General features: G+C 51.6%; 1 protein-coding gene across 3 annotated transcripts in view; it reads left to right on the plus strand.

The window, feature by feature from the left end:
• The first annotated feature begins 2,015 nt into the window (after positions 1-2,015).
• Positions 2,016-26,010, plus strand: part of LOC120915775 (coiled-coil domain-containing protein 50-like) — a 61,048-nt gene continuing 37,053 nt past the window's right edge. Inside the window, exons 1-4 of one of the 3 annotated variants that reach the window (XM_040326564.1) lie at positions 2,016-2,262; positions 4,804-4,866; positions 7,873-8,002; positions 10,388-10,478. In XM_040326564.1, the coding sequence (XP_040182498.1) occupies positions 2,133-2,262; positions 4,804-4,866; positions 7,873-8,002; positions 10,388-10,478 (414 nt within the window). In that variant the 5' untranslated portion in view covers positions 2,016-2,132. The remainder of the gene's footprint in view (positions 2,263-4,803; positions 4,867-7,872; positions 8,003-10,387; positions 10,479-26,010) is intronic. The other 2 variants (XM_040326566.1, XM_040326565.1) reach the window with 2 other exon arrangements.

The following is a 26,010-nucleotide window of genomic DNA, read 5'->3' on the forward strand; positions in this document are numbered from 1 at the left end:
CCCCTTTGCCCCCCCCCCATACTGTGCCCCTCTCTGCCCCCCCACATGCTGTGCCTCTCTGCCCCCCCCACATGCTTTGCCCTTCTGCTCCCCCCCTATACTGTGCCCTTTGTGTTGATTAGTCTTTGAGCTATGGAATGTTTTCTTATTGTTCAAAATACATTTTATTGAAAGTTCTGATGGGTAATATAATTGAATGTTTGTTTATTCATGTATACTTTATTTCTAGTATTTCTGTAAATTAGGGAAGGCTGGGAGGGGCCCCAGAGTATTCCTTTGCCCAGGGGCCCATGATGGGGGGGGGGGGGGGCACCCCCTGTACAGTACGTTTTGGAACTGCTGCACCCTGTGTGATGCGCCCCGGTCAGGTCTTCTCCATCTTGACATGCTATTAGGACGGCTCTGCCCCCCCCCCCCCTTGTACAGTAAGTTCTCTGTTGGGACGGTTGCACCCCGCGTGATGTGCCCCGGTCACGTCTTCTCCATGTAGACATGCTATTAGGACGGCTCTGCCCCCCTTTGTACAGTAAGTTCTCTGTTGGGACGGTTGCACCCCGCGTGATGCGCCCCGGTCACGTCTTCTCCATGTAGACATGCTATTAGGACGGCTCTGCCCCCCCCTTTGTACAGTAAGTTCTCTGTTGGGACGGCTGCACCCCGTGTGATGCGCCTGGTCACGTCTTCATCTAGACATGCTATTAGTACGGCTCTGCCCCCCTTTGTACAGTAAGTTCTCTGTTGGGACGGTTGCACCCGCGTGATGAGCCCAGGTCACGTCTTCTCCATGTAGACATGCTATTAGGACGGCTCTGCCCCCCCCTTTGTACAGTAAGTTCTCTGTTGGGACGGTTGCACCCCGTGTGATGCGCCCCCCCCCCCTTTGTACAGTAAGTTCTCTGTTGGGACGGTTGCACCCCGCGTGATGCGCCCCGATCACGTCTTCATCTAGACATGCTATTAGGACGGCTCTGCCCCCCTTTGTACAGTAAGTTCTCTGTTGGGATGGTTGCACCCCGCGTGATGCGCCCGGTCACGTCTTCATCTAGACATGCTATGAGGCCGGCTCTGCCCCCCTTTGTACAGTAAGTTCTCTGTTGGGACGGTTGCACCCCGTGTGATGCGCCCCGGTAACGTCTTCATCTAGACATGCTATTAGGACGGCTCTGCCCCCCTTTGTACAGTAAGTTCTCTGTTGGGACGGTTGCACCCCGTGTGATGCGCCCCGGTCACGTCTTCTCCATCTAGACATGCTATTAGGACGGCTCTGCCCCCCCCCTTGTACAGTAAGTTCTCTGTTGGGACGGTTGCACCCCGTGTGATGCGCCCGGTCACGTCTTCATCTAGACATGCTATTAGGACGGCTCTGCCCCCCCCTCCCCTTTGTACAGTAAGTTCTCTGTTGGGACGGTTGCACCCTGTGTGATGCGCCCCAGTCACGTCTTCTCCATCTAGACATGCTATTAGGACGGCTCTGCCCCCCCCCTTTGTACAGTAAGTTCTCTGTTGGGACGGTTGCACTAGTGTGATGCGCCCGGTCACGTCTTCATCTAGACATGCTATTAGGACGGCTCTGCCCCCCCCTCCCCTTTGTACAGTAAGTGCTCTGTTGGGACGGTTCCCCCCCCGTGTGATGCGCCCCGGTCACGTCTTCTCCATGTAGACATGCTATTAGGACGGCTCTGCCCCCCTTTGTACAGTAAGTTCTCTGTTGGGACGGTTGCACCCCGTGTGATGCGCCCGGTCACGTCTTCATCTAGACATGCTATTAGGACGGCTCTGCCCCCCTTTGTAGAGTAAGTTCTCTGTTGGGACGGATGCACCCGCGTGATGCGCCCGGTCAGGTCTTCATCTAGACATGCTATTAGGACGGCTCTGCCCCCCCCCCCCTTTGTACAGTAAGTTCTCTGTTGGGACGGTTGCACCCCGCGTGATGCGCCCGGTCACGTCTTCTCCTCCCCTGCGATCCGTCTGGAGAAGGTCGGAGTTGTTGCCGGTTGTGAAGCTCCATGATGAAGAAATCACCTGCGTAGCAGAGCTGGAAATCCAGTTTCCTGATTGCCGGGGGGGTTATAAGTTCTCCACCCGCGCCGCTGACACCCGAGTCATTCAATACGTGAATTCTTCCCCGTGAGATGTCAGGAGGACGCCGCACACACGGGGGGTCACCTGGCCGGTCTTGTGTTCTGCATGGAGGAGGTGATGACATCAGTCAGCCACACCAAGCCATTGTCTGCCTGCCGCCGGAACATTCCGCCCGCTGTGGTATGCGCTCTGCCGGGTTACTTCGCCTTTCTCTTTTGTAACGCTTGGTTTGTTTTTAGAGTGTTAGCACTGCGGCGAGAGAGAGAGCGCCATTGTTACCATTCACAAGAAGCGCCGCCTGTTCTGCGGTTACCTGAATGTCAACCCAAATCCTCTCTTTCCGGGATGTTCGGGGTCCGGCCTCCCCGTGCCCCACTCAGGGCAGGATTTCCATCACCGGTCCCCAGGGGGCGCACCTACCCGTTCCTCAGGTATGTCTTGTATGTGCCGGAGGGCGTCCGGCTCCGAGCTCCGCGGACCGTTCACAAATCGGAGCCGAGGGCCGCGTGTTGGCAGCCAGCTACGCTTCCGCTTCACCCAATGGACAAGATCGATGGGGGTCAGCTTGGAAATCAGAGTGCGGCCCCTGACACTGCGAAAGGGCCACGCAATAGCAGCGCATTTTCTGCATCTCAATGCCTAAAAATGGATGCTGCATATTGCTACGTACACTGTATAAGTTGGAGTACAATAACCCCCAGCATTGGTGTCAGCGGATGCAATAATAACCCCCAACATTGGTGTCAGCAGATGCAATACTTACCCCATTACTGGTGTCAGCGGATGCAATGATAACCCCCAGCATTTGCTGCCATTGAGTGCAATAATGATCCCCAGCATTGGTGTCAGCAGATGCAATACTTACCCCATTACTGGTGTCATTGAGTGCAATGATAACCCCCAGCATTTGCTGCCAATTGGGTAGATTCACGTACGGCGGCTTAACTTTGTGCGGGCGTCACGTATGTTTTTTACGTAACGCCGCCGCAAGTTAGAGAGGCAAGTGCTGTATTCACAAAGCACTTGCTCCGTAAGTTGCGGCGGCGTAGCGTAAATTGGCCAGTGTAAGCGCGCCTAATTCAAATGTGGAAGAGGTGGGTGTGTTTTATGGAAATTATTCGTGACCTCACGTAAATGACGCTTCGAACGAAGTGCGCATGCTCCAAATCATGTCGCAAAGACTGATTGGTTTCGACGTGAACGTAACTTATGGCCAGCCCCATTCACGGACGAGTTATGCAAACGACGTAAAACGTGAAAAATTTGACGGCTGTCCGACGTCCATACTTAACATTGGCGGCGCCATCTTTTTGGTGGTTTATCTTTACGCCTGAAAACGGCTTACGTAAACGGCGTATCTTTACTGCGACGGCCGTGCGTACGTTCGTGAATAGGCGTATCTCGCTGATTTACATATTCTAGGCGTAAATCGGCGTACACGCCCCTAGCGGCCAGCTTAAATAGACAGCTAAGATACGACGGCATAGGAGACTTACGCCGGCCGTATCTTGGAAATATTTATGCACATCTCAGTTTGAGAATACGCTTAAATATACGACGGCGGGGATTCAGAGTTGCGACGGCGTATCTACTGATACGCCGTCGTAACTGTACATGAATCTGGCTAATTGAGTGCAATTTTAATCCCCAGAATTGGTCAGTGGATGCAATAATAACCCCCAGCATTAGTGTCAGTGAGTGCAATAATAACCCCCAGCATTGGTGTCAGTGAGAGCAATAATAACCCCCAGCATTGGTGTCAGTGAGAGCAATAATAACCCCCAGCATTGGTGTCAGTGAGAGCAATAATAACCTCCAGCATTGGTGTCAGTGAGAGCAATAATAACCCCCAGCGTTGGTGTCAGTGAGAGCAATAATAACCCCCAGCATTGGTGTCAGTGAGAGCAATAATAACCCCCAGCATTGGTGTCAGTGAGAGCAATAATAACCCCCAGCATTGGTGTCAGTGAGAGCAATAATAACCCCCAGCATTGGTGTCAGTGAGAGCAATAATAACCCCCAGCATTGGTGTCAGTGAGTGCAATAATAACCCCCAGAATTGTTGTCAGTGAGTGCAATAACCCCAAGCATTGGTCAGTGGATGCAATGATAACCCCTAGCATTGGTGTCAGTGAGAGCAATAATAACCCCCTGCATTGGTGTCAGTGAGAGCAATAATAACCCCCAGCATTGGTGTCAGTGAGAGCAATAATAACCCCCAGCATTGGTGTCAGTGGATGCAATAATAACCCCCAGCATTGGTGTCAGTGAGTGCAATAATAACCCCCAGCATTGGTGTCAGTGAGAGCAATAATAACCCCCAGCATTGGTGTCAGGGGAATCCAATAATAACCCCCAGCATTGGTGTCAGTACTGTTAAGACCCCCCCATTTGTCATTGGCAGTGAAGTTTATCCCCCCCCCCTGTATTGGTGGTTGTGGCAGTAAAAGTGTTATCATCTATGGAGGTAAGTACAGCGGGGGCGGGAGGGGCGGGGCGGCGGGGGCGGGGATGTTGAGGTGACCTAACCCTTGAAGTATCTAAAGTTTAGCCATGTGACTGATTTTCAAATCTTAGTGGACTTCACTAAAAATAACTGTCACTTTGTTGTAAATGAGAAGCCGCCTCCTCCTGTCTTTTGGTAAGTGACTCCCCCTCCCCCCGCCCCGTGATCGCTGGGCTCAGTCATTGGCTCAATGTTTTATGTCTGTGTCTTTGCAGTTTGTCGGGACTTTGCGGTTTTGGAGGACGGGGCCTTGGCGCACTGCTTGCAGGAACAGGAAAGTAAGTATGTGTGTGTGTGAATGGGAGGCGGGGACCTTGGAGTGTAAGCTCCTCGGGGGCGGGGACTGGTGTGACTGTACAATAGATGTGTAAAGCGCTGCGTCGGTTGACGCCGCTTTAAAATTACCTGAAATAAATAAGTGGCGCCCCATGCTTCTCGCATCGCCCCATTGGGGTCATCAACATTTTGAATCATTATGATGTGCTATTGGCTACACTTGAGATCCTTTGGCAAGACCAGGAAGCGGCGCGGGTCAGGCAGAGGCCGGCTCTTCAGGGGAGGATAACTTTAGAAGTCCCATCATTCTACTCTTTCCTTGTCAGCGTCTGCCTGGACACCAAGGGCTAGATTCAGGTAGCCCTGCGTAACATTGTGCGGGCGTAACGTATCTCCGTAAATTGGGGCGCAAGTTCCGTATTCATAAAGAACTTGCGCCCTAAGTTACGGCGGCGTAACGTATGTGGGCCGACGTAAGCCCGCCTAATTCAAATGGGGATGATGTGGGCGTGTTTTATTTAAATTATTGTTGACCCCGCGTATTTTACGTTTTTTTACGAACGGCGCATGCTGGAAATTCCGCTGCAAATCATCATTGCTTTCGACGTGAACGTAAATTACGTCCAGCCCTATTCGCGCACGACTTACGCAAACGACGTAAAAAATTCAAAATTCGACGCGGGAACGACGTCCATACTTAACATTGCGTATGCCTCATAGATGCAGGAGCAACGTTACGCCGAAAAGAGCCTTACGCAAACAACGTAAAAAATTTCGCCGGACGCACGTACGTTTGTGAATCGGCGTATCTAGGTCATTTGCATATTCCATGCCGAAAACGCCAGCAAACAGTTGGGGCCGGATTCAGCAAGAATTTACGCCGGCGTATCTATAGATACGCCGCGTAAATTCAAAGCTGCGCCGGCGCATCTTTCTGTATTCAGAAAGCAAGATACGCAGAAATTAGGCTAAGATCCGACTGGCATAAGTCTCTTGCGCCGTTGTATCTTAGTTGCATATTTACACTGGCCGCTAGGTGGCGCTTCCGTTTGTTTACGTGAGGAATATGCAAATGACCATTTACGTCGAATCAGAAACGAACGACCGCCCGGCGCTTTTTTTTAACGTCGTTTGTGTTCGGCTTTTTCCGGCGGAAAGTTACCCCTGCTATATGAGGGGTATGTGCGGCGTATCCTATGTTAAGTATGGCAGTCGTTCCCGCGCAGAGTTTTGAATTTTTTACGTAGTTTGCGTAAGTCGTTCGCGATTACGGCTGGACATAATTTACGTTCACGAAAGCAATGACGTTTTGCGGCGGATTTTCGAGCATGCGCACTGGGATGTTTTCACGAACGGCGCATGCGCCGTACAAAAAAAAGTCAAATACGCGGGGTCAAGCAAAATTTTAATAAAACACGCCCCCAACATCCCCATTTGAATTACGCGGGGTTACGCCGCAACATATACGTTACGCCTCCGTAACTTAGGGCGCAAGTTCTTTATGAATACGGAACTTGCGCCCAAAGTTAGAGCGGCGTAACGTATCTAAGATACGTTACGCCGGCCGGACAGATACGCCATTGTATCTGAATCCGGCCCTGTAGGAATTATCGTTAAAATAACAATTTTTATTACAATTATGTTAAATAACACACATTCCAAATATAAATTCGCACGAATATTGAAAGGAGCCTATAAATTATACCGTTGGCCGAGATGACAATGGCTTATTGTAGTGGCGGGTCAGGTCTTCCCTACATGTTTCGCCAAGACATTGGCTTCCTCAGGGGAACGAGACGTGACCAAAATTTATTATAGCTCTACAAAATGATACAAAGATACAAATAAGAGAAAATGACAAATGAAAAATATTTTATGCATACACATGTGCAGAGGGAAAAAAATAAAAATGTAAATATATATAATCACACACACACACACACACACACACAGTGGGCCAGATTCAGGTACAAATGCGGCGGCGTAACGTATCGTCTTTACGTTACACCGCCGCAAGTTTTCAGCGCAAGTGCCTGATTCACCAAGCACTTGCGTGTAAACTTTCGGCGGCGTAGCGTAAAGCCGTCCGGCGCAAGCCCGCCTAATTCAAATGGGGCGTGTACCATTTAAATTAGGCGCGTTCCCGCGCCGAACGTTCTGCGCATGCTCCGTTCGGAAATTTCCCGCTGTGCATTGCGCGAAATTACGGCGCCCCGACGTGTTTGTGAATGGCGACGTGCGTAACGTACTTGCGCAAAAAAAAAAAAAATTCTAATTCGACGCGGGAACGACTTTAACATGGCTCGTCTAAAGTTAAGCCATGAAAAAGCAGGCTTAACTTTGCGACGGGAAAAAACGACGAGCGACGACGTAACGCACGCGAGTACCTTCGTGGATCGCCGTAAAAGCAAATTTGCATACCCGACGCTGGAAAACGACGCAAACTCCACCCAGCGGCCGAAGTATTGCAACCTAAGATCCGAAGGCGTACGAAGCCGCAAGCCGGTCGGATCTTAGCCAAATGCCGTCGTATCTTGTTTGTGAATCACAAATTAGGATACGACGCGGCAAATTTGAAAATACGCCGGAGTATCAGCAGATACTCCGGCGTATTTCTTCTGTGAATCTGGCCCAGTATATGTATATTTTTTTTCTCCTCTGTCTGTATGTGCGTATGCATAAAATATTTGTAATTTTCTCCTATTTGTATCTTTATTAGTCTCCGCCACACATAATTCCTGAAGAAGCCAAGTTGGCGAAACATGTAGAAAAGAATAATATGTTTGAGGATTTCATGAATATCACCATATTACATATACTGAATATTTTCCATGGAATTGTTTTTTTACTTTTACAATAATATTTTTAAATATGATCCGAAATAAAATTTGAAAACGTTTTAATGGATATTGAAGGTTTGGTTTATAACATAGGCACCCAAAAAAAAAACGACATGGGGGTCACAGCAATAAAAAGAACGGTTTTCCCTTACTCTGTGTCCCATGCAGTCGAGCAGCATTACGCCTCCAACGTCCGGAAGAATAAGCTGGTCCAGAAGGACATCCGTATAGCCAAGAAACTCCAAGATGAAGAAGATCAGCAGAGCAAAGTCCTGAGCCTGGAGCAGCAGAAACAAATGTGAGTGTTGGATCCGTGTCTTCTTCCATCGTCTGCTTCTGTCTGGGAAACATGGAGGAGAAACATGGAGGTGGAAACCTTTCCTAATCCCGAGTCTCCAGGGACAGCAGAAGGAGGGTGACGACGGGCGAAACTTGCCGACTCGCTTATCTAATCTGCATATCATGTATTTATAGGCCGCCGGAGACCAGCTGAGCCCCGTCACCTTTCACTGCGCTCCGTGTGGCCTATGTGGGAGCCACAGGGGCCCTTCCACCCACCTTCATGGGTTGGTTCAATGTGCCCCCCAAGCATTGCATGTGAAGTGTACACCGGAGTATTGTCAGGATCTAGAGCCCAGGGCAAACATGCCAAACTCCACCCCACCTCCATCACTGAGCCTTCCCTCCCCCACCTCCATCACTGAGCCTTCCCCCCCCCACCTCCATCACTGAGCCTTCCCTCTCCCCACCCACATCACTGAGCCTTCCCTCTCCCCACCCACATCACTGAGCCTTCCCTCTCCCCACCCACATCACTGAGCCTTCCCTCTCCCCACCCACATCACTGAGCCTTCCCTCTCCCACCCACATCACTGAGCCTTCCCTCTCCCCACCCACATCACTGAGCCTTCCCTCCCCACCCACATCACTGAGCCTTCCCTCTCCCCACCCACATCACTGAGCCTTCCCTCTCCCCACCCACATCACTGAGCCTTCCCTCCCCACCTCCATCACTGAGCCTTCCCTCCCCACCTCCATCAATGAGCCTTCCCTCCCCACCTCCATCACTGAGCCTTCCCTCCCCCCTCCATCAATGAGCCTTCCCTCCCCCCCTCCATCAATGAGCCTTCCCTCCCCCCCCTCCATCAATGAGCCTTCCCTCTTCCCCCACCTCCATCAATGAGCCTTCCCTCCCCACCTCCATCAATGAGCCTTCCCTCCCCCCACCTCCATCAATGAGCCTTCCCTCCCCCCACCTCCATCAATGAGCCTTCCTTCCTCACCTTCATCACTGATCCTTTCCTCCCCACCTCCATCAATGAGCCTTCCCTCCCCCCACCTCCATCAATGAGCCTTCCCTCCCCCCACCTCCATCAATGAGCCTTCCCTCTTCCCCCACCTCCATCAATGAACCTTCTCTCCCCACCTCCATCAATGAGCCTTCCCTCTTCCCACCTCCATCAATGAGCCTTCCCTCTTCCCACCTCCATCAATGAGCTTTCCCTCTCCACCTCCATCAATGAGCCTTTCCCTCCCCACCTCCATCAATGAGCCTTCCCTCTCCCCACCTCCATCAATGAGCCTTCCCTCTCCCCACCTCCATCAATGAGCCTTCCCTCCCCACCTCCATCAATGAGCCTTCCCTCCCCACCTCCATCAATGAGCCTTCCCTCCCCACCTCCATCACTGAGCCTTCCCTCCCCCCCTCCATCAATGAGCCTTCCCTCCCCCCCCCCTCCATCAATGAGCCTTCCCTCCCCCCCTCCATCAATGAGCCTTCCCTCTTCCCCCACCTCCATCAATGAGCCTTCCCTCCCCACCTCCATCAATGAGCCTTCCCTCCCCCCACCTCCTTTAATGAGCCTTCCCTCCCCCCACCTCCATCAATGAGCCTTCCTTCCTCACCTTCATCACTGATCCTTTCCTCCCCACCTCCATCAATGAGCCTTCCCTCCCCCCACCTCCATCAATGAGCCTTCCCTCCCCCCACCTCCATCAATGAGCCTTCCCTCCCCCCACCTCCATCAATGAGCCTTCCCTCTTCCCCCACCTCCATCAATGAACCTTCTCTCCCCACCTCCATCAATGAGCCTTCCCTCTTCCCACCTCCATCAATGAGCCTTCCCTCTTCCCCCACCTCCATCAATGAGCCTTCCCTCTTCCCCCACCTCCATCAATGAGCCTTCCCTCTTTCCCCACCTCCATCAATGAGCCTTCCCTCTTTCCCCCACCTCCATCAATGAGCCTTCCTTCCTCCACCTCCATCAATGAGCCTTTCCCCCTCCCCACCTCCATCAATGAGCCTTCCCTCACCCACCTCCATCAATGAGATTTGGTGATGTCCCTACTGTTCTGCTTGCTGGAGGGAAAGCTTTCTCGGAGGACCTGCAGTGGAAGAATCTCCCTGCTTCATCTATTCTGTGGATCCGGACTCCCCCCCCCCCCCCCCCCCCCCACTCTCCATTGGGGGGGTTGCTCTGACACCAGAATGCAGAGCCCTGCCCTCTACCAAGATGGCCGCCGCTGCACACACACACAGTCTACAGCAGGGCATGGTTAGTCAGTAATGGGGAAGAGATCGGCTGCGGGGAGCCCCCATACTCGCGGGAAGTCCTTTGTGAAGATGTCGGTGTATAATGTGTGATGTCATAGCGGGTGTTCTGATGATGTCATCTGTCCACAGCGAGGAGTTAGACTCGGAGTACGCCCGAGCCATCCAGGAGGAGCTGCAGAGGAAAGCGCGGGAGTGCCTTCAGCGGGAGGAGGAAGACAAGGTAAGGTCGCCGAGATCGAAGCGTTAATCATCGCCTGCGCGTGTATTGGGAGTGCGGCTCCGTTCACACTTGTGCGACTTGAGACTCCGCCCATGTATGTCAATGGAAGCCGTTCAGATCCATGCGGCTTAAAGTCGCAACAATTTCAAAAAAAGGTTCCTGCGCTACTTTGATGCGACTTTCAGTGCCATAGACTGCAATGCAAACTGAGGTCGCATGAAAGTCGCATCTCCATGTTGTCGGTGTGTCGGTTTGTCGGTGTGTCGGTTGTCGGTGTGACGGTTGTCGGTGTCAAAGTCCAAATCCACAGTCGCAATGGAAGTCGCAGGACTTTGGAGTCGCACAAGTGGGAATGGATCCTAAAGCCGACTTCTATAGGCTAAAAAAATCCGGCCCTCCTTGTCCTGCTAGACGGGGTTGTGCTGGGAGGCAGAGCTGTGTAAATCTCAGGAATGGATGGACAGACATTCATTGGCAGGTTAGGCAGCTCTTGTATCTGTTCTGTGCATATTGAAGGGCTTTCATGCCGGCAGTGACCTCTGAAGAGCAATCTGCATTTGGATCACTCTTTAGAAGATATTTAATAGGACAACGAGGAAGCATTATATTTTATCCTGCTGTGCCACAGTCTGGAGAAATTCACGTGGTTGGGTGGCGGTGGAGGCGTGGTCTCGTTAAACTCAATAAGTGAGTTTGATAGGCCGCTGCCCGTCATATGTTGTAGCCAGAGTTAAAAATGGTGCGGCACAGCCGCCTGTTTTTACCACCCCACCACAGCTCTGCTCTCTCTCTCTCCGTGTGCAGGGGGATTGGTCTTGTCTCCGCCCCCTCTTGTAGTGGGTGGGGCCTACTAGGCCCCTCCCACAGCTATGCTTTTTCTCCTTGTGCAGGGGGGTTGGTCTTGTCCCCGCCCCCCTCCTTTTAGTTTTCTGTAGGGGTGGAGCCTGATAGACTCCACCCCTACCAGTATTGGGGGGGGGGGGGGGTTGCAGGAAGGGGATGAGTGTCTGGTATTGGGGGGGGCGGGGCAGGAAGGGGAGGTAAAGTGTCTGGTATTGGGGGGGGGGGGTTCAGGAAGTGGGGTGAGTGTCTGGTATTGGCGGGGCAGGAAGGGGGTGAAAGTGCCTGGTATTGGGGGGGGGGGGGGCAGGAAGGCGAGGTAAAGTTGTTCCGGTATTGGGGGGGGCGGGGCAGGAAGGGGAGGTAAAGTATCCGGTATTTGGGGGGGGGGTTGCAGGAAGGGGGTGAGTGTCTGGTATTGGGGGGGGGGGGGGCAGGAAGGGGAGGTAAAGTGTCCGGTATTGGGGGGGGGGGGGCAGGAAGGGGGTGAGTGTCTGGTATTGGGGGTATGGGGTACGAAGGGGGAGAGAGTGCCTGGTATTGGGGGAGAGGGTGGGGGGTAGGAAGGGGGAGAGAGTGTCTGGTATTGGGGGGGGGGGGTTGCAGAAAAGGGGGTGAGTGTCTGGTATTGGGGGGGCGGGGCAGGAAGGGGAGGTAAAGTGTCCGGTATTAGAGGGGGGGGGTTGCAGGAAGGGGGTGAGTGTCTGGTATTGGGGGGGGGGGGGGCGGTGCAGGAAGGGAGAGGTAAAGTGTCCGGTATTGGAGGGGCGGGGCAGGAAGGGGAGGTAAAGTGTCCGGTATTGGGGGGGCGGGGCAGGAAGGGGGTGAAAGTGCCTGGTATTAGGGGGGGGGCAGGAAGGGGAGGTAAAGTGTCCGGTATTGGGGGGGGGGGTGAAAGTGCCCGGTATTGAGGTGGTTAAAATGTATTATTTTCCCAAAAATGTATTGCAAATAGTGTGACAAACTGCCACATTTTATTCTCCAGGGTCTCTGATAAATATTTATAATGTTTGGAGGTTCTAAGTAATTTTTCTAACAAAAAATACAAATTTAAACTTGCAAATAAAAAGTGCCAGGAAAGGACGGGTCAGCGAGGGGTTAAAATGTTTTTATTTATTTGTGCCCCGAGTTCAGCTTTATGATCCCTACAGATTGACCCCCCCCCCCCCCAGCAGGCGATGTGATTTCCCGGGGGGGGGGGGGGGGTGTGTTCTGGAAGGAAGCTCCTCGCTCTCTCTGGAGGTGTTCCCGGTGACAGAGGTGGTGTCAGGCTCAGACACATTCTGCTGTCCGGGTGCCAAACCCGCTGCCTGTACAGACAGATCCACCAACACTGAGCCAGCGAGGGGGGGAGGGGAGGGGGGGGTGATATTCCACCTCTACACCCAGCGAGGGGGGGGGGAGGTGATATTCCACCTCTGCACCCAGCCGGGGAGGGGGGGGGTGATATTCCACCTCTGCACCCAGCCGGGGAGGGGGGGGTGGTGATATTCCACCTCTGCACCCAGCCGGGGGGGGGGGGGGGTGATATTCCACCTCTGCACCCAGCCGGGGAGGGGGGGGGGGGGTGATATTCCACCTCTGCACCCAGCCGGGGGGGGGGGGTGATATTCCACCTCTGCACCCAGCCGGGGGGGGGGGGGGTGGTGATATTCCACCTCTGCACCCAGCCGGGGGGGGGGGTGATATTCCACCTCTGCACCCAGCCGGGGGGGGGTGATATTCCACCTCTGCACCCAGCCGGGGGGGGGGGGGTGATATTCCACCTCTGCACCCAGCCGGGGAGGGGGAGGGGGGGGGTGATATTCCACCTCTGCACCCAGCCGGGGGGGGGGGGGGATATTCCACCTCTGCACCCAGCCGGGGAGGGGGAGGGGGGGGTGATATTCCACCTCTGCACCCAGCCGGGGAGGGGGGGGGGTGATATTCCACCTCTGCACCCAGCCGGGGGGGGGGGGGGGTGATATTCCACCTCTGCACCCAGCCGGGGGGGGGGGGGTGATATTCCACCTCTGCACCAGCCGGGGGGGGGGGGTGGTATTCCACCTCTGCACCCAGCCCGGGGGGGGGGGTGGTATTCCACCTCTGCACCCAGCCGGGGGGGGGGGGGGGTGATATTCCACCTCTGCACCCAGCCGGGGGGGGGGGGGTGATATTCCACCTCTGCACCCAGCCGGGGGGGGGGGGTGATATTCCACCTCTGCACCCAGCCGGGGGGGGGGGTGATATTCCACCTCTGCACCCAGCCGGGGAGGGGGAGGGGGGGGGTGATATTCCACCTCTGCACCCAGCCGGGGGGGGGGGTGATATTCCACCTCTGCACCCAGCCGGGGAGGGGGAGGGGGGGGTGATATTCCACCTCTGCACCCAGCCGGGGAGGGGGGGGGTGATATTCCACCTCTGCACCCAGCCGGGGGGGGGGGGGGGGGTATTCCACCTCTGCACCCAGCCGGGGGGGGGGGGGGTGATATTCCACCTCTGCACCCAGCCGGGGGGGGGGGGTGGTATTCCACCTCTGCACCCAGCCCGGGGGGGGGGGTGGTATTCCACCTCTGCACCCAGCCGGGGGGGGGGGGGTGGGTGATATTCCACCTCTGCACCCAGCCGGGGGGGGGGGGGGTGATATTCCACCTCTGCACCCAGCCGGGGGGGGGGGGTGATATTCCACCTCTGCACCCAGCCGGGGGGGGGGGTGATATTCCACCTCTGCACCCAGCCGACGGGAGTGTCGGATATTTCCCATCTCCGCTCTACTGAACACAAATACATTCCTGACATCCAGACGGAACATTCACACTTCTCTGCCCACCAGCAATATTTTTTGAAAGATGCCGGCTGGGGGGGGGGGCACTCGTGTCAGGTGTTTGGGGGGACCACCTGTGTCAGAGGTGTTTGATGATGCGCTGGCATCAGTACGATCAGCTTTCCGACTTGGGGAATTGAAAAGTAGTGATGTCATCGGAGGGCTCCGCCTCCAGAGAAAGTCATCACACTTCCTAGAAGTCTGGAAGGTTGGGCGGTGTCACTGGAAGCAACCAAAACGCTCTCTACTCCTTATCCTAGTCCTGGGGGGGGGGGGACTTCAGTAGGAGAGAGCGGGCCCATCAGTGGGAGAGGGGAGAGAGCGGGCCCATCAGTGGGAGAGGGGAGAGAGCGGGCCCATCAGTGGGAGAGGGGAGAGAGCGGGCCCATCAGTGGGAGAGAGCAGAGAGAGCGGGCCCATCAGTGGGAGAGGGGAGAGAGCGGGCCCATCAGTGGGAGAGAGCGGAGAGAGCGGGCCCATCAGTGGGAGAGGGGAGAGAGCGGGCCCATCAGTGGGAGAGAGCAGAGAGAGCGGGCCCATCAGTGGGAGAGGGGAGAGAGCGGGGCCCATCAGTGGGAGAGGGGAGAGAGCGGGGCCCATCAGTGGGAGAGGGGAGAGAGCGGGGCCCATCAGTGGGAGAGGGGGGAGGGCGGGGCCCATCAGTGGGAGAGGGGAGAGAGCGGGGCCCATCAGTGGGAGAGGGGAGAGAGCGGGGCCCATCAGTGGGAGAGGGGAGAGAGCGGGGCCCATCAGTGGGAGAGGGGAGAGAGCGGGGCCCATCAGGGGGAGAGGGGGGAGGGGCGGGCCCATCAGTGGGAGAGGGGAGAGAGCGGGCCCATCAGTGGGAGAGGGGAGAGAGCGGGCCCATCAGTCGGAGAGAGCGGGGCCATCAGTCGGAGAGAGCGGGCCCATCAGTGGGAGAGAGCGGGGCCATCAGTGGGAGAGGGGAGAGAGCGGGCCCATCAGTCGGAGAGAGCGGGGCCATCAGTCGGAGAGAGCGGGGCCATCAGTCGGAGAGAGCGGGCCCATCAGTGGGAGAGAGCGGGGCCATCAGTGGGAGAGAGGAGAGAGCGGGGCCATCAGTGGGAGAGGAGAGAGCGGACCATCTTGGGTGTGAGCGGCCATCATGTGATACAACCTTGCAGAGCCTCATTGGGGCCCCTTTGTTGAGCATGTAATGCAATGTTTCTGAGCTTTGCAGGACCCTTTCCCCGGCAATTGATACCAGGTTTCAGAACCCTTACAGGACCCCTTCTTAGGCATCTCATACAACGTTTCAGAGCCTCACAGGACCCTTTGACAGACATGTGATGCAAAGTTTCGGAGCCTCATCAGGGATCACCCATCTGATGAAGGGGCCCCGCGAGGCTCTGAAATGTCGCACTGGTTGTGGCCGCAGTGTACCGGTGACCCCGTCTCTCCTCTTTGGGGTCTCCAGCCTAGTGGGGGGTCTTCCCGTGCCGGTAATCCCCTCGGTATCTTGGGCACAGCGCCGGTTCCTCGGTCTGTAGAAGACGGATTTCTCCTTTTTTATTTTTTCCTCAGTTTCCTGCCATTGTTTCTGCACTTTTATTTTCCGGGGGCCGGAAGATCTTCTCGTCTTTATTACTTTTTCTAGTCGGATTTTTGTGGACTTTTTATGTGATGAAAGTTCTGTAAAAAAAACGCTTTGGATGTTTTCAAATTCTCCAAATTCAGAAAAAATTAAACCCCCCGCTGCGGGAGACGTGACTGCAAGTCCTGCTGGGAAGTTTCCTGCACATTGTTGTTTCCTCTGAAGATGGGAAAACGTGGATTTTATGGAGACCAAGCGAAGCGCCTAGGTCTTCGGGCCCTTAAAGCGGAACTCCGGGGCAAACCACTCAATACACAGATTGTATACTTCTGAGGGAGGGGCTTTCTGAGATTTACACCAAGCACTTGTGGCCGGGCGGCTACTGACGGCTTCCACGCTCGGGGGAGGGGGGTTCTGACGGCTCCTGCTCGGGGGGGGGGGGGGCTACTGACGGCTTCCACGCTCGGGGGGGCTACTGACGGCTTCCACGCTCGGGGGGGCTACTGACGGCTTCCACGCTCGGGGGGGCTACTGACGGCTTCCACGCTCGGGGGGGGGGGGGGGGCTACTGACGGCTCCTGCTCGGGGGGAGGGCTACTGACGGCTCCTGCTCGGGGGGGCTACTGAGCTACTGACGGCTTCCGCGCTCGGGGGGGCTACTGACGGCTCCTGCTCGGGGGGGCTACTGACGGCTTCAACGTTAGGGGGGGCTACTGACTGATGAATTTTAAAGCGTGACATGTTGGGTATTTATTTGGCTAAATCTCTCTTATATTCTACCAAAAAATGGTGTTGCATATTTTTTTTTTTTTTGCATTAAAATTCATTGGGGCAGATTCACAGTGATCGGCGCATCTCTGCGGCAGCGTAACGTATGTCATTTACGTTACGGCGCCGCAAGTTTTACAGGCAGGTGCTTGATTCACAAAGAACTTACCTGTAAAGTTGCGGCTGCGTAGCGTAAATCACCCGGCACAAGCCCGCCTAATTCAAATGAGCCGGGTAGGGGGGCGTGGAGCATTTAAATTAAGCGCGTTCCCGCGCCGAACGTACTGCGCATGCGCCGTCCGTAAAATATCCCAGGGTGCATTGCTCCAAATGACGTCGCAATGACGTCATTGGCTTTCGACGTGAACGTAAATGGCGTCCAGCCCCATTCACGGACGACTTACGCAAACAACGTAATTTTTTTAATTTCGACGCGGGAACGACGGCCAAACTTAACATTGGTTGCCCCTCATATAGCAGGGGCAACCTTACGCTGCGCAAACCTTACGTAAACGTCGTAACTTCACTGCGTCGACCGTGCGTACGTTAGGGAATTCGCGTATCTAGCTAATTTGCATACTCGACGGGGAAAACGACGGAGGCGACACCTAGTGGGGGGAAAAAAAAATTGCATTTAAGATCCGACAGCGTAAGAGCCCTACACCTGTCAGATCTAATGGTTATCTATGTGTAACCGATTCTAAGAATCAGGCGCATAGATACGACGGGTCAGATTAGGACTTACGACGGTGTACATGGCGCTGCGCCGTCGTAAGCCATTTGTGAATCTGGGCCAATGTGTATTAAGTGTATTTTTTTTTTCTTAAAAAATCGGGATAGAAAAACCGCTGTGCAAATACCGTGTGACATAAAAAATTGCTACGATTGCCATTTTATTCTCCAGAGTCTCTGCTAATATATATATATATATATATGTGTGTGTGTGTGTGGGGGGGGGGGTTTAAAGTAATTTTTCTAGCTAAAAATAATTTTTTTTTTACTCGTAAACAAAGTGCCAGAAAGGGTCTGGTCTTCAAGTGGTTAAACTTTCCCAGCATTAGCACGATATGGCGAGGTGCTCTGCTGCCACCTAGTGGTGCTCACTGGGAGCTCCTGCGGCGGTCCAGGAACGTATTTCTCGGGGGGTTTCCCCTTCCTTGCACCTGCTGCTGGTCTCTTGGCGGCGATGAGTCAGTGTTTCTCTTCCCAGATGACAGACCACAAAATATAATATTACCCTTCATTGAGGAAGTTCGCCTTTTGCTAATTCATTCTGCCGCATCGGTCACCGCCGCCATCATCGGTCACCGCCGCCATCATCGGTCACATTTTCTAATTCCCCCTCCCCCACAGGACTTCTGTGTCATTTCTTTGGAAATCTAAGAAGAAGTTTAAAAAAAGACTGAATTCAAGTTATTCTTTCATTCTTCATGTTGTCCTGTAAAGAGACGTAAACTCCAAAATACAATTTTGGTGCTTTTGGCGCATCGAACATTCTCCAAAAATACTCAGCGCACGTGCACCACCCACCTCCAGCCCCCCCGGACTTTTCTGGCACTTTTTGTTTACGTCTAACAATCCAGTATTTTTTGCCAGAAAACTCCCTGGAACCACCAAACTTTTGTAACTTTTTTTTTTTTTTAAGGAGAGGCCCCAGACTAGAGAATAAATTGGTGCGTTATGCAATTTTTATGTCATTTGGCGTTTGCACAGCGATTTTTATTTTATTTTATTTATTTATTTATTTATTTTTTGGAAAATACCCTTTTTGAATGTCAATGCAAAAAAAAAAAAACCCCAATACATAACCCAATTTTTTTATAAAATATAAAAGATGATGTTAAAGCGGGGGTTCACCCGAAAAAACGATTTTCTAACATGACATCCGGCTCACTCTCTACATTGACACTATGCCGTTTTTTGTTTTTGCTGTACCCTTTGTACAGCTATTTTCTTCCCCGGGTTCCGGGTAGGGCCTCCCGCGGGAGTGGGCGTTCCTATCCAGCAGGTGATTGACGTGATGACAAAAACGACCTCACCCCGTCGCATAAGGAGTGTCACGAGTTGCTGAAAGAAGCCGAACGTCGGTGCGCAGGCGCCGTATAGCGCCGACTCGCCGTTCGGCTTCTTTCAGCAACTTGTGACGCTCCTTATGCGACGGGTGGAGGTCGTTTTTGTCATCGCGTCAATCACCTGCTGGATAGGAACGCCCACCCCCGCGGGAGGCCCTACTCAGGAGCCGGAGAAGAAAACAGCTGTACAAAGGGTATGTACAGCAAAAACAAAAACAAACGGCATAGTGTCAATGTAGAGAGTGAGCCGGATGTCATGCTAGAAAATCGTTTTTAGGGTGAACCGCCGATTAGGGGGTGTGATTCATTTAAATGAAGCACGTCCCCGCGCCGATTGAGCTGCGCATGCTCCGTTTCGAAATTTCCCGCCGTGCTTTGCGCAAAATGACGTAGCAACGACATCATTTTTTGAACTTAGACGTGAGTTATGTCCATCCCTATTCACGGACGACCTGCGCAAAAAAAATATTCAAATTTTGACGCGGGAACGACGGCCATACTTTAACATGGCAAGTCTATCTATCTGCCGCAAAATAGCAGCTTTAACCATATGCCAGGAAAAGCCGACTACAGACGACGTAAGAGAATGCGACGGCCGCGCGTATGTTCGTGGATCGTCGGAAAAAGCTCATTTGCATACCCGACGCGGAAAACGACGCGAACTCCACCCAGCGGACGCCGAAGTATTGCATCTGCGATCCGAAGACATACGAAGCCGTACGCCTGTCGGATCAAAGCCAGAAGCCGTCGTATCTTGGTTTGAGGATTCAAACTAAAGATACGACGCAGGAAATTTGAAAGTACGCCGGCGTATCAGTAGATATCAGTAGATACGCCGGCGTACTCTCTCTCTGGATCTGGCCCACTGTATTCGCATGGCAGTCTTTCAATTGCAATTTTTAGGTAGAAAAGACACAAATGGAAAAAAAAAAATAAAAATGTCATATATATATATATATATATATATATATATATATATATATATATATATATATACTGTATAATGTTTGGGGGTTTTTTCAAGTAAGTTTCTGGCAAAAAATACTGGTTAAAGTGGATGTAAACCCGAATATTGTTTATTATTTTTTTATGTCACAATGTCGAGTAAAAGATTTCCTATCACCAGTCTTGCTACAAAGAGTTAATCCAGCTCTGAGAAATCCTCTTTTATTCTTTGTTTAGTGAGATGAACGGACAAACAGGAGAAAACTTATTAATTCCCACCCCCCACTCCTTTTCTGAAGTCATGTGGTGCATTTTCTGGACTTTGACTAGATGTTGGTGATCATAGCAGAATTCAGTGTAAGGAATACACAGGAAAAAAGGCATGTTGGCAAGGGGAGTGTAGAGGTGGGCGGGGAGTCTACTGACATCACGACTCCACCCACCGAGCTCCAGACAACAGACCCGCCCACAGAATCTGCAGTTTTTCAGTATTTATAACAGCCAGAGGGGAGACATGTGACAGGTGAGGATACATGCAGGAAGCATCTATATCCGTATAGATCAGCACTATGGGAGGAGTTTAGAAAGGATGAGAGGGGCTTTACATCCACTTTAAACTGACGTCATTTACAGACCAAAGTTCATCCCTTTGATCTAAGAATGAAATGGTACTTTGTTTATAGATGTCTCAAGTGTTGAGATAAACTTGGCAGACTGCCTGAATTTTTTATTTTTTATTTGTCAGCAGAGAACTCTGCACTTGTTACATAGAATCGGGAAAATGCTGTTTTAAGATCGGGAGGGGAGTAGAATCGCAAATTTGGGGCCATATTCTCACTAGAGTTACGATGGAGTATCTCAGGATCCTCCATCGTATCTCTTTTTTGGCCCGCGTATCTATGCGACTGATTCTTTGAATTATTTTCGCATAGATACGCTGAAGATCCGCCATCTGTAAGTCACTTACACTGTCGGATCTTAAATGTAACTAGAAAATGCATTCCCTGAGGAAAATGCGAGTGGGAATGCTGAATTGCTGAGCCCGCACCAAAGCCATTCACCATAACCACTACACTATCTTTAGGACACACAGCTCCTTTCTCTATCTGCAAAGTAGAGAGTATCCTGACTTCCTGGTCGCCCCTCCCCCCTCAGGAGGTTTCCCCCCCTCCCCCAGGTCAGTGAGGAGGAATATTGCACTGAGGTAAGGAAAGCTATTTATGGAAAGAAATAACATTACAAACGCCTTTTAATTCACAGACCAATACATGAATTACGCCTTCAAACAAAAGTTAATAAATCCACAACCGTATATGCGATCGATACAGCGACTTCACCGTTTGAAAGACACGGCCCTTGTGAACGCATCGATATGAAATTTATGTTGATAAACTTAAAAATGTGGCCATGTCAGCGATTTAGAAAAGAGCGTCGTTGTGTGTTTTGCAGAAACATTTTTTAGACTTTTTAACATGTCTCTTGTCCTTTAGAAGCTCCTGGAACTAAAACTAAAATACGTATCACAAAACTGATCACATTGCCTGAAACCAGACAAGCATACCTACGTTTTGATATATAAATTGTGTATGACAAGTAGATCTTGTGGGCGTGAGAGCAATTTGTTCCCCCTTTTTTTAAATATAATATTTTTTGTGGATGATCTCCACTCTAAAGGTCACATGACACACTCTAAACCTGCTCCATAGGATTACATTATAACCGATAAAAAAATCACTAAACGTAAATTGCGTTTTCACAAAAACCGTAAAAGATATCAATCTAAAAAGTCATGTTTGGATAGCTGAATATTTTGTGACCGCTTTAAAGTTTGTTTGGTGTCTGTAAGTGAAAGTATGAAGGAGCTGAAACTTTTGGCAGAACGTGTGTTTTGAAGCAGGAAAAAGGATGTTCTCATTGACTTCAATGTTAAAAAAAAGTGTCTAAAAGCTTAATATTTTAAAAAGTATAAATAGTACAAAAAAACTTGAAGAAGTCCCATCGTTAGCTGAACGAGATGAACATTTTAAAAGTTGAATGGTCTCAATAGCTGAAAGTATGCAGGAGTTACGCAGAGCCAAAAAACGTACGGAATAAAATTAAAATTAAGAATAATAAAAAACGAATATCAATACTGGGAATGCTTATGAAAGCATTCCCACTAATTACTCTGCCGGCCGCTAGGTGTCGTTTACGTTCAGGTCTCATTTGTTTATGCAAATGAGCCTGATACGTTGATTCACGAACGAAATCGTGTCGCGTAACCGTCGCTAACGTTGTTTGCGTAAGCGTAAGGTTACCCCTGCTATATGAGGGGTAACCTTACGCAAGTCCCACGTACGCCATGTTAAGTATGGCGTCGGGTCCGCGTCGTGTTTTCCCGTCGGGTACGTCGTTTTACTAAGTCGTCCGCAAATACGACTTTACGTCAATGACGCACTGGTCGGCGTCATTGACGTTTTACGCCGAGAACTGGAGCATCTGCACTGGGCTATTTTAAGCCCGGCGCATGCGCAGTTAGTTAGAATCGGGGGCGCGCTTAATTTAAATACAAGCCGCCCCCTTGGAGATACGCGGGGATACGCCGGGCCAATTGCACTACGCCGCCCCAAACTACGGAGCAAGTGTTTGGGGAATACGGCACTTGCTCCTGTAGGTTGGGGCGGCGGAGTGTAAATGGCTTACGCGACGCCCGCCTACTTTCTACCAGAATATGGCCCATGGTTCTTTAACCATTAATCGTGCCGCCCTAGTGCAGGGGTCTCCAAACTTTTCAAACAGTGGGCCAGTTTATTGTCCTTTAGACGTTAGGAGGGCCGGATTGTGGCCAGCAGAGGCAGAAAATGTCCCAGGCCCGGTGATCTGCCGAGCTGGTTCCAGCTATCGTGAAAGTTCCTTCAATGACTGCGCAGGCGCAAACTTGCCGACGGAAGTCTCCGAACCTCGGCCGGCATCCAGGGCGACGTGGATTTCGAGGGAAGTGGCCAATCGGCCTCACGTCCTAGCTTTGCTTGGACAGCTCGCTCGGCCTCCTGGCTCTTTTTTTAACATCCTCCAATCCACAGGGATGTTAAGGAATGAGCCTGGATGCCGGGCGCGGTTTGGAGAATTCCGTCGGCCTGCGCAGTCATTGAAGGAACTTCCCCGTTAGGGGAACATTAAGGACAAGTCACCGGCATCGGTGAAAATAAATGTGGCCTCAGGGTAAGTGGTCAGTAGGAGGAGGAATGGTGTCCCCTCATTGGTATCGATGGAAGAAATTGTTGGTGTCAGTGGGAGGAATAGTGCCCCAAGGGCCGGGTAAAGGCTAGAACGGGGCCACAGTTTGGAGACCCCTGCTCTAGTGGCTAGTTGGTGGCTAGGATTGCTTTTACAAGAGAGCGGATTGCTGGCTCTAAAAACCGTACCGAGGTGATGCCCGCAGCTGCATATCTTCCCGCTATAACCACCTGATGTCCAGGGCTGTGCGGGTACCTCGCTGGTCTGGGGGTGGCTATGTAATGGGCCCCAATGGCCATAGTCCCTTAGACCAGGGGGGTAGACAACCTGGGGCCCTCCAGCTGTTGCAAAGCTACAATTCCCATCATGCCTCTGCCTTTGGGAGTCATGCTTGTATCTGTCAGCGGCTTGCGATGCCTCATGGGACTTGTAGTTCCGCAACAGCTGGAGGGCCACCGTTTGAGCATCCATGAACTAAGGATTAAGGACTTGGTCCCTTAGACCAGGGGTAGACCACCTGGGGGCCCTCCAGCTGCTGCAGAACTACAAGTCCCATCATGCCTCTGGGAGTAATTGTAACTGCCAGCCTTGCAATGCCTCGTGGGAAATGTAGTTCCACAACAGCTGGAGGGCTACTGGTTGCCTCCCCCTGCCTTAGACTATGGTCCATCTCAGGAGCGAGCAAGTGAGGGTGGCTTTGTAGTGACTGTGATAGGGTGGTGGGCAATGTGACGCCAACTGACACAGCCAGCCGTCCTGTACTGGGCCCGGGGACCTGCTGAGGGGCCAGCTACTGTCTTATTGCAGACACCGATCCTCTTCTATCCCCCGCCCCGCCCCCAGCCAGCTTCTCCTCCTCTTTCTCCCTCAGGTTGCACTGCAGGGGGATTGGTTCTAGTACATGCTCCGCCTTCATCTGCTGTCTGCCCCCCCCCCCCGTGTTTTTTTTTTTTGCAGCACTTTTGGCTTCCCTCCTTTCCTCTTCCATCCGCAGCAGCTGCATGTCTGAGGATTCAGAGCGGGTGGAAGGAGTCGGTAAATACGTACATTTTCTGGCCCCTTCCTTTCCTGAATAAACACAGTGAGCGATCAGTACCTATCCCTTCCGTGTCCATTCATCACTGAAGCATAGTAAATTGTGTTTGCTATGCTTTTAGTTTGTGAAGAAGAAGCGGGGAGCCTCGGAGCGATTCCTGTTCATTCATCACTGCAGCTGAGAGATCAATGTCCCCGATCACTTTTGAGCAGGTGGGGGCCCCGTCACGTAGGTAGGTTGTACGCGGCCCTCGTGATTTCTAGCAGCAGCCCCCCCCGGTAACTGGAAACGCGTCGAGAGGTCTGACAGAAAACGATGGCAGATTCTGCGCCCTTCAATGATTATCCGATACAAAGTAACGTGTGACACAAATGTAGCAATCCGAGACGGAAGGGTCAGAGTGTTACATTTGTATCCAGTGTTACATTGTTGCGGCTCTTCTGATACGTTACATTGTCGCTGCTCTTCTGATACGTTACATTGTCGCTGCTCTTCTGATACGTTACATTGTCGCTGCTCTTCTGATACGTTACATTGTTGCTGCTCTTCTGATACGTTACATTGTCGCTGCTCTTCTGATACGTTACATTGTTGCGGCTCTTCTGATACGTTACATTGTCGCTGCTCTTCTGATACGTTACATTGTTGCGGCTCTTCTGATACGTTACATTGTCGCTGCTCTTCTGATACGTTACATTGTCGCTGCTCTTCTGATACGTTACATTGTCGCTGCTCTTCTGATACGTTACATTGTTGCGGCTCTTTTGATACGTTACATTGTTGCGGCTCTTCTGATACGTTACATTGTTGCGGCTCTTCTGATACGTTACATTGTTGCGGCTCTTCTGATACATTACAATGGGAAGTCCCTGTGAATGTCGATGATTTGTAAATTTTTAGGGGAATTTCGGGGCCTTTTGATCAGAATTTGCGTCGCTTTCGCTTTGCGTGTCGAACGCTTTGTGTTGTTTTGCCGCACTTCACACTCTGTTAGATCGGCACCTTTGCCGATCAGAAAGGTCGTTGTGAATTCCCCCCCCCCCCCGGGGGAGGAAGACCTCGGCTGCACTTTAATTCTGAAACACAGGAAATGTCACGGCTCCGCCCCCTCCCCCTCCCCCCACCAGCTGAAAACAAAAATAAATGCAAAGCGTTTTTTTATTTTTTTTACCTTCTATGTCCCGCGCCTATTCTCCGTTCTCTTCTGTCATTGGACGGACACTGATGATGCTCACAGGATCTCCATCTTCCCCGACTCCTTCTCTAAGATGCTGGTAATGTACGCTGCACCGCGCATGCGCGGGTACAATGTACAGAGAAAATAAAAACCTTTCTCGGGGAAAGAAGAATTGGCAATTATTAGGACCGGCAAACGCCAGAAAATCGCGCTGGAAGGGCGTTCTTCCCACAGTGCGCAGGAACGTGCCCCCTGCTGGCGGCGTGCGGCCCAATTGCCTATTGCCGCCCCAATCACATCTAGCAAATGAGCGGATGGCTTCCCATGCTGACTGTTATCAGTTACAAAACACCCCCCCCCCCCCCCTTTAAAAAGATGAGCAGAGGGGAAGGCGTTCTGTAGTCCAGGCCTAAGATGACCACATATATGCATACTCTTCATAGTACAGTAAGTGGGCCATGCCCCCCCCCCCCCAGGACAAGAAGTGTTACTAGTAGGGACAATGAATGAAAAGAATGTAGTGCACACTAAAAATAATAATAATAATAATGCAGCCACCTCATCTAAACAAAGTAACATTGTTTATAAACATTGATCAGACAGGAGATAGAGAGATACAAAGTAACATTGTTTATAAACATTGATCAGACGGGAGATAGAGAGATACAAAGTAACATTGTTTATAAACATTGATCAGACGGGAGAGAGAGATACAAAGTAACATTGTTTATAAACATTGATCAGACAGGAGAGAGAGATACAAAGTAACATTGTTTATAAACATCGATCAGACGGGAGATAGAGAGATACAAAGTAACATTGTTTATAAACATTGATCAGACGGGAGATAGAGAGATACAAAGTAACATTGTTTATAAACATTGATCAGACGGGAGAGAGAGATACAAAGTAACATTGTTTATAAACATTGATCAGACAGGAGAGAGAGATACAAAGTAACATTGTTTATAAACATCGATCAGACGGGAGATAGAGAGATACAAAGTAACATTGTTTATAAACATTGATCAGACAGGAGATAGAGAGATACAAAGTAACATTGTTTATAAACATTGATCAGACAGGAGAGAGAGATACAAAGTAACATTGTTTATAAACA

The sequence above is a fragment of the Rana temporaria genome, chromosome 10 (assembly GCF_905171775.1).
Source record: "Rana temporaria chromosome 10, aRanTem1.1, whole genome shotgun sequence".
NCBI lineage: Eukaryota > Metazoa > Chordata > Amphibia > Anura > Ranidae > Rana > Rana temporaria.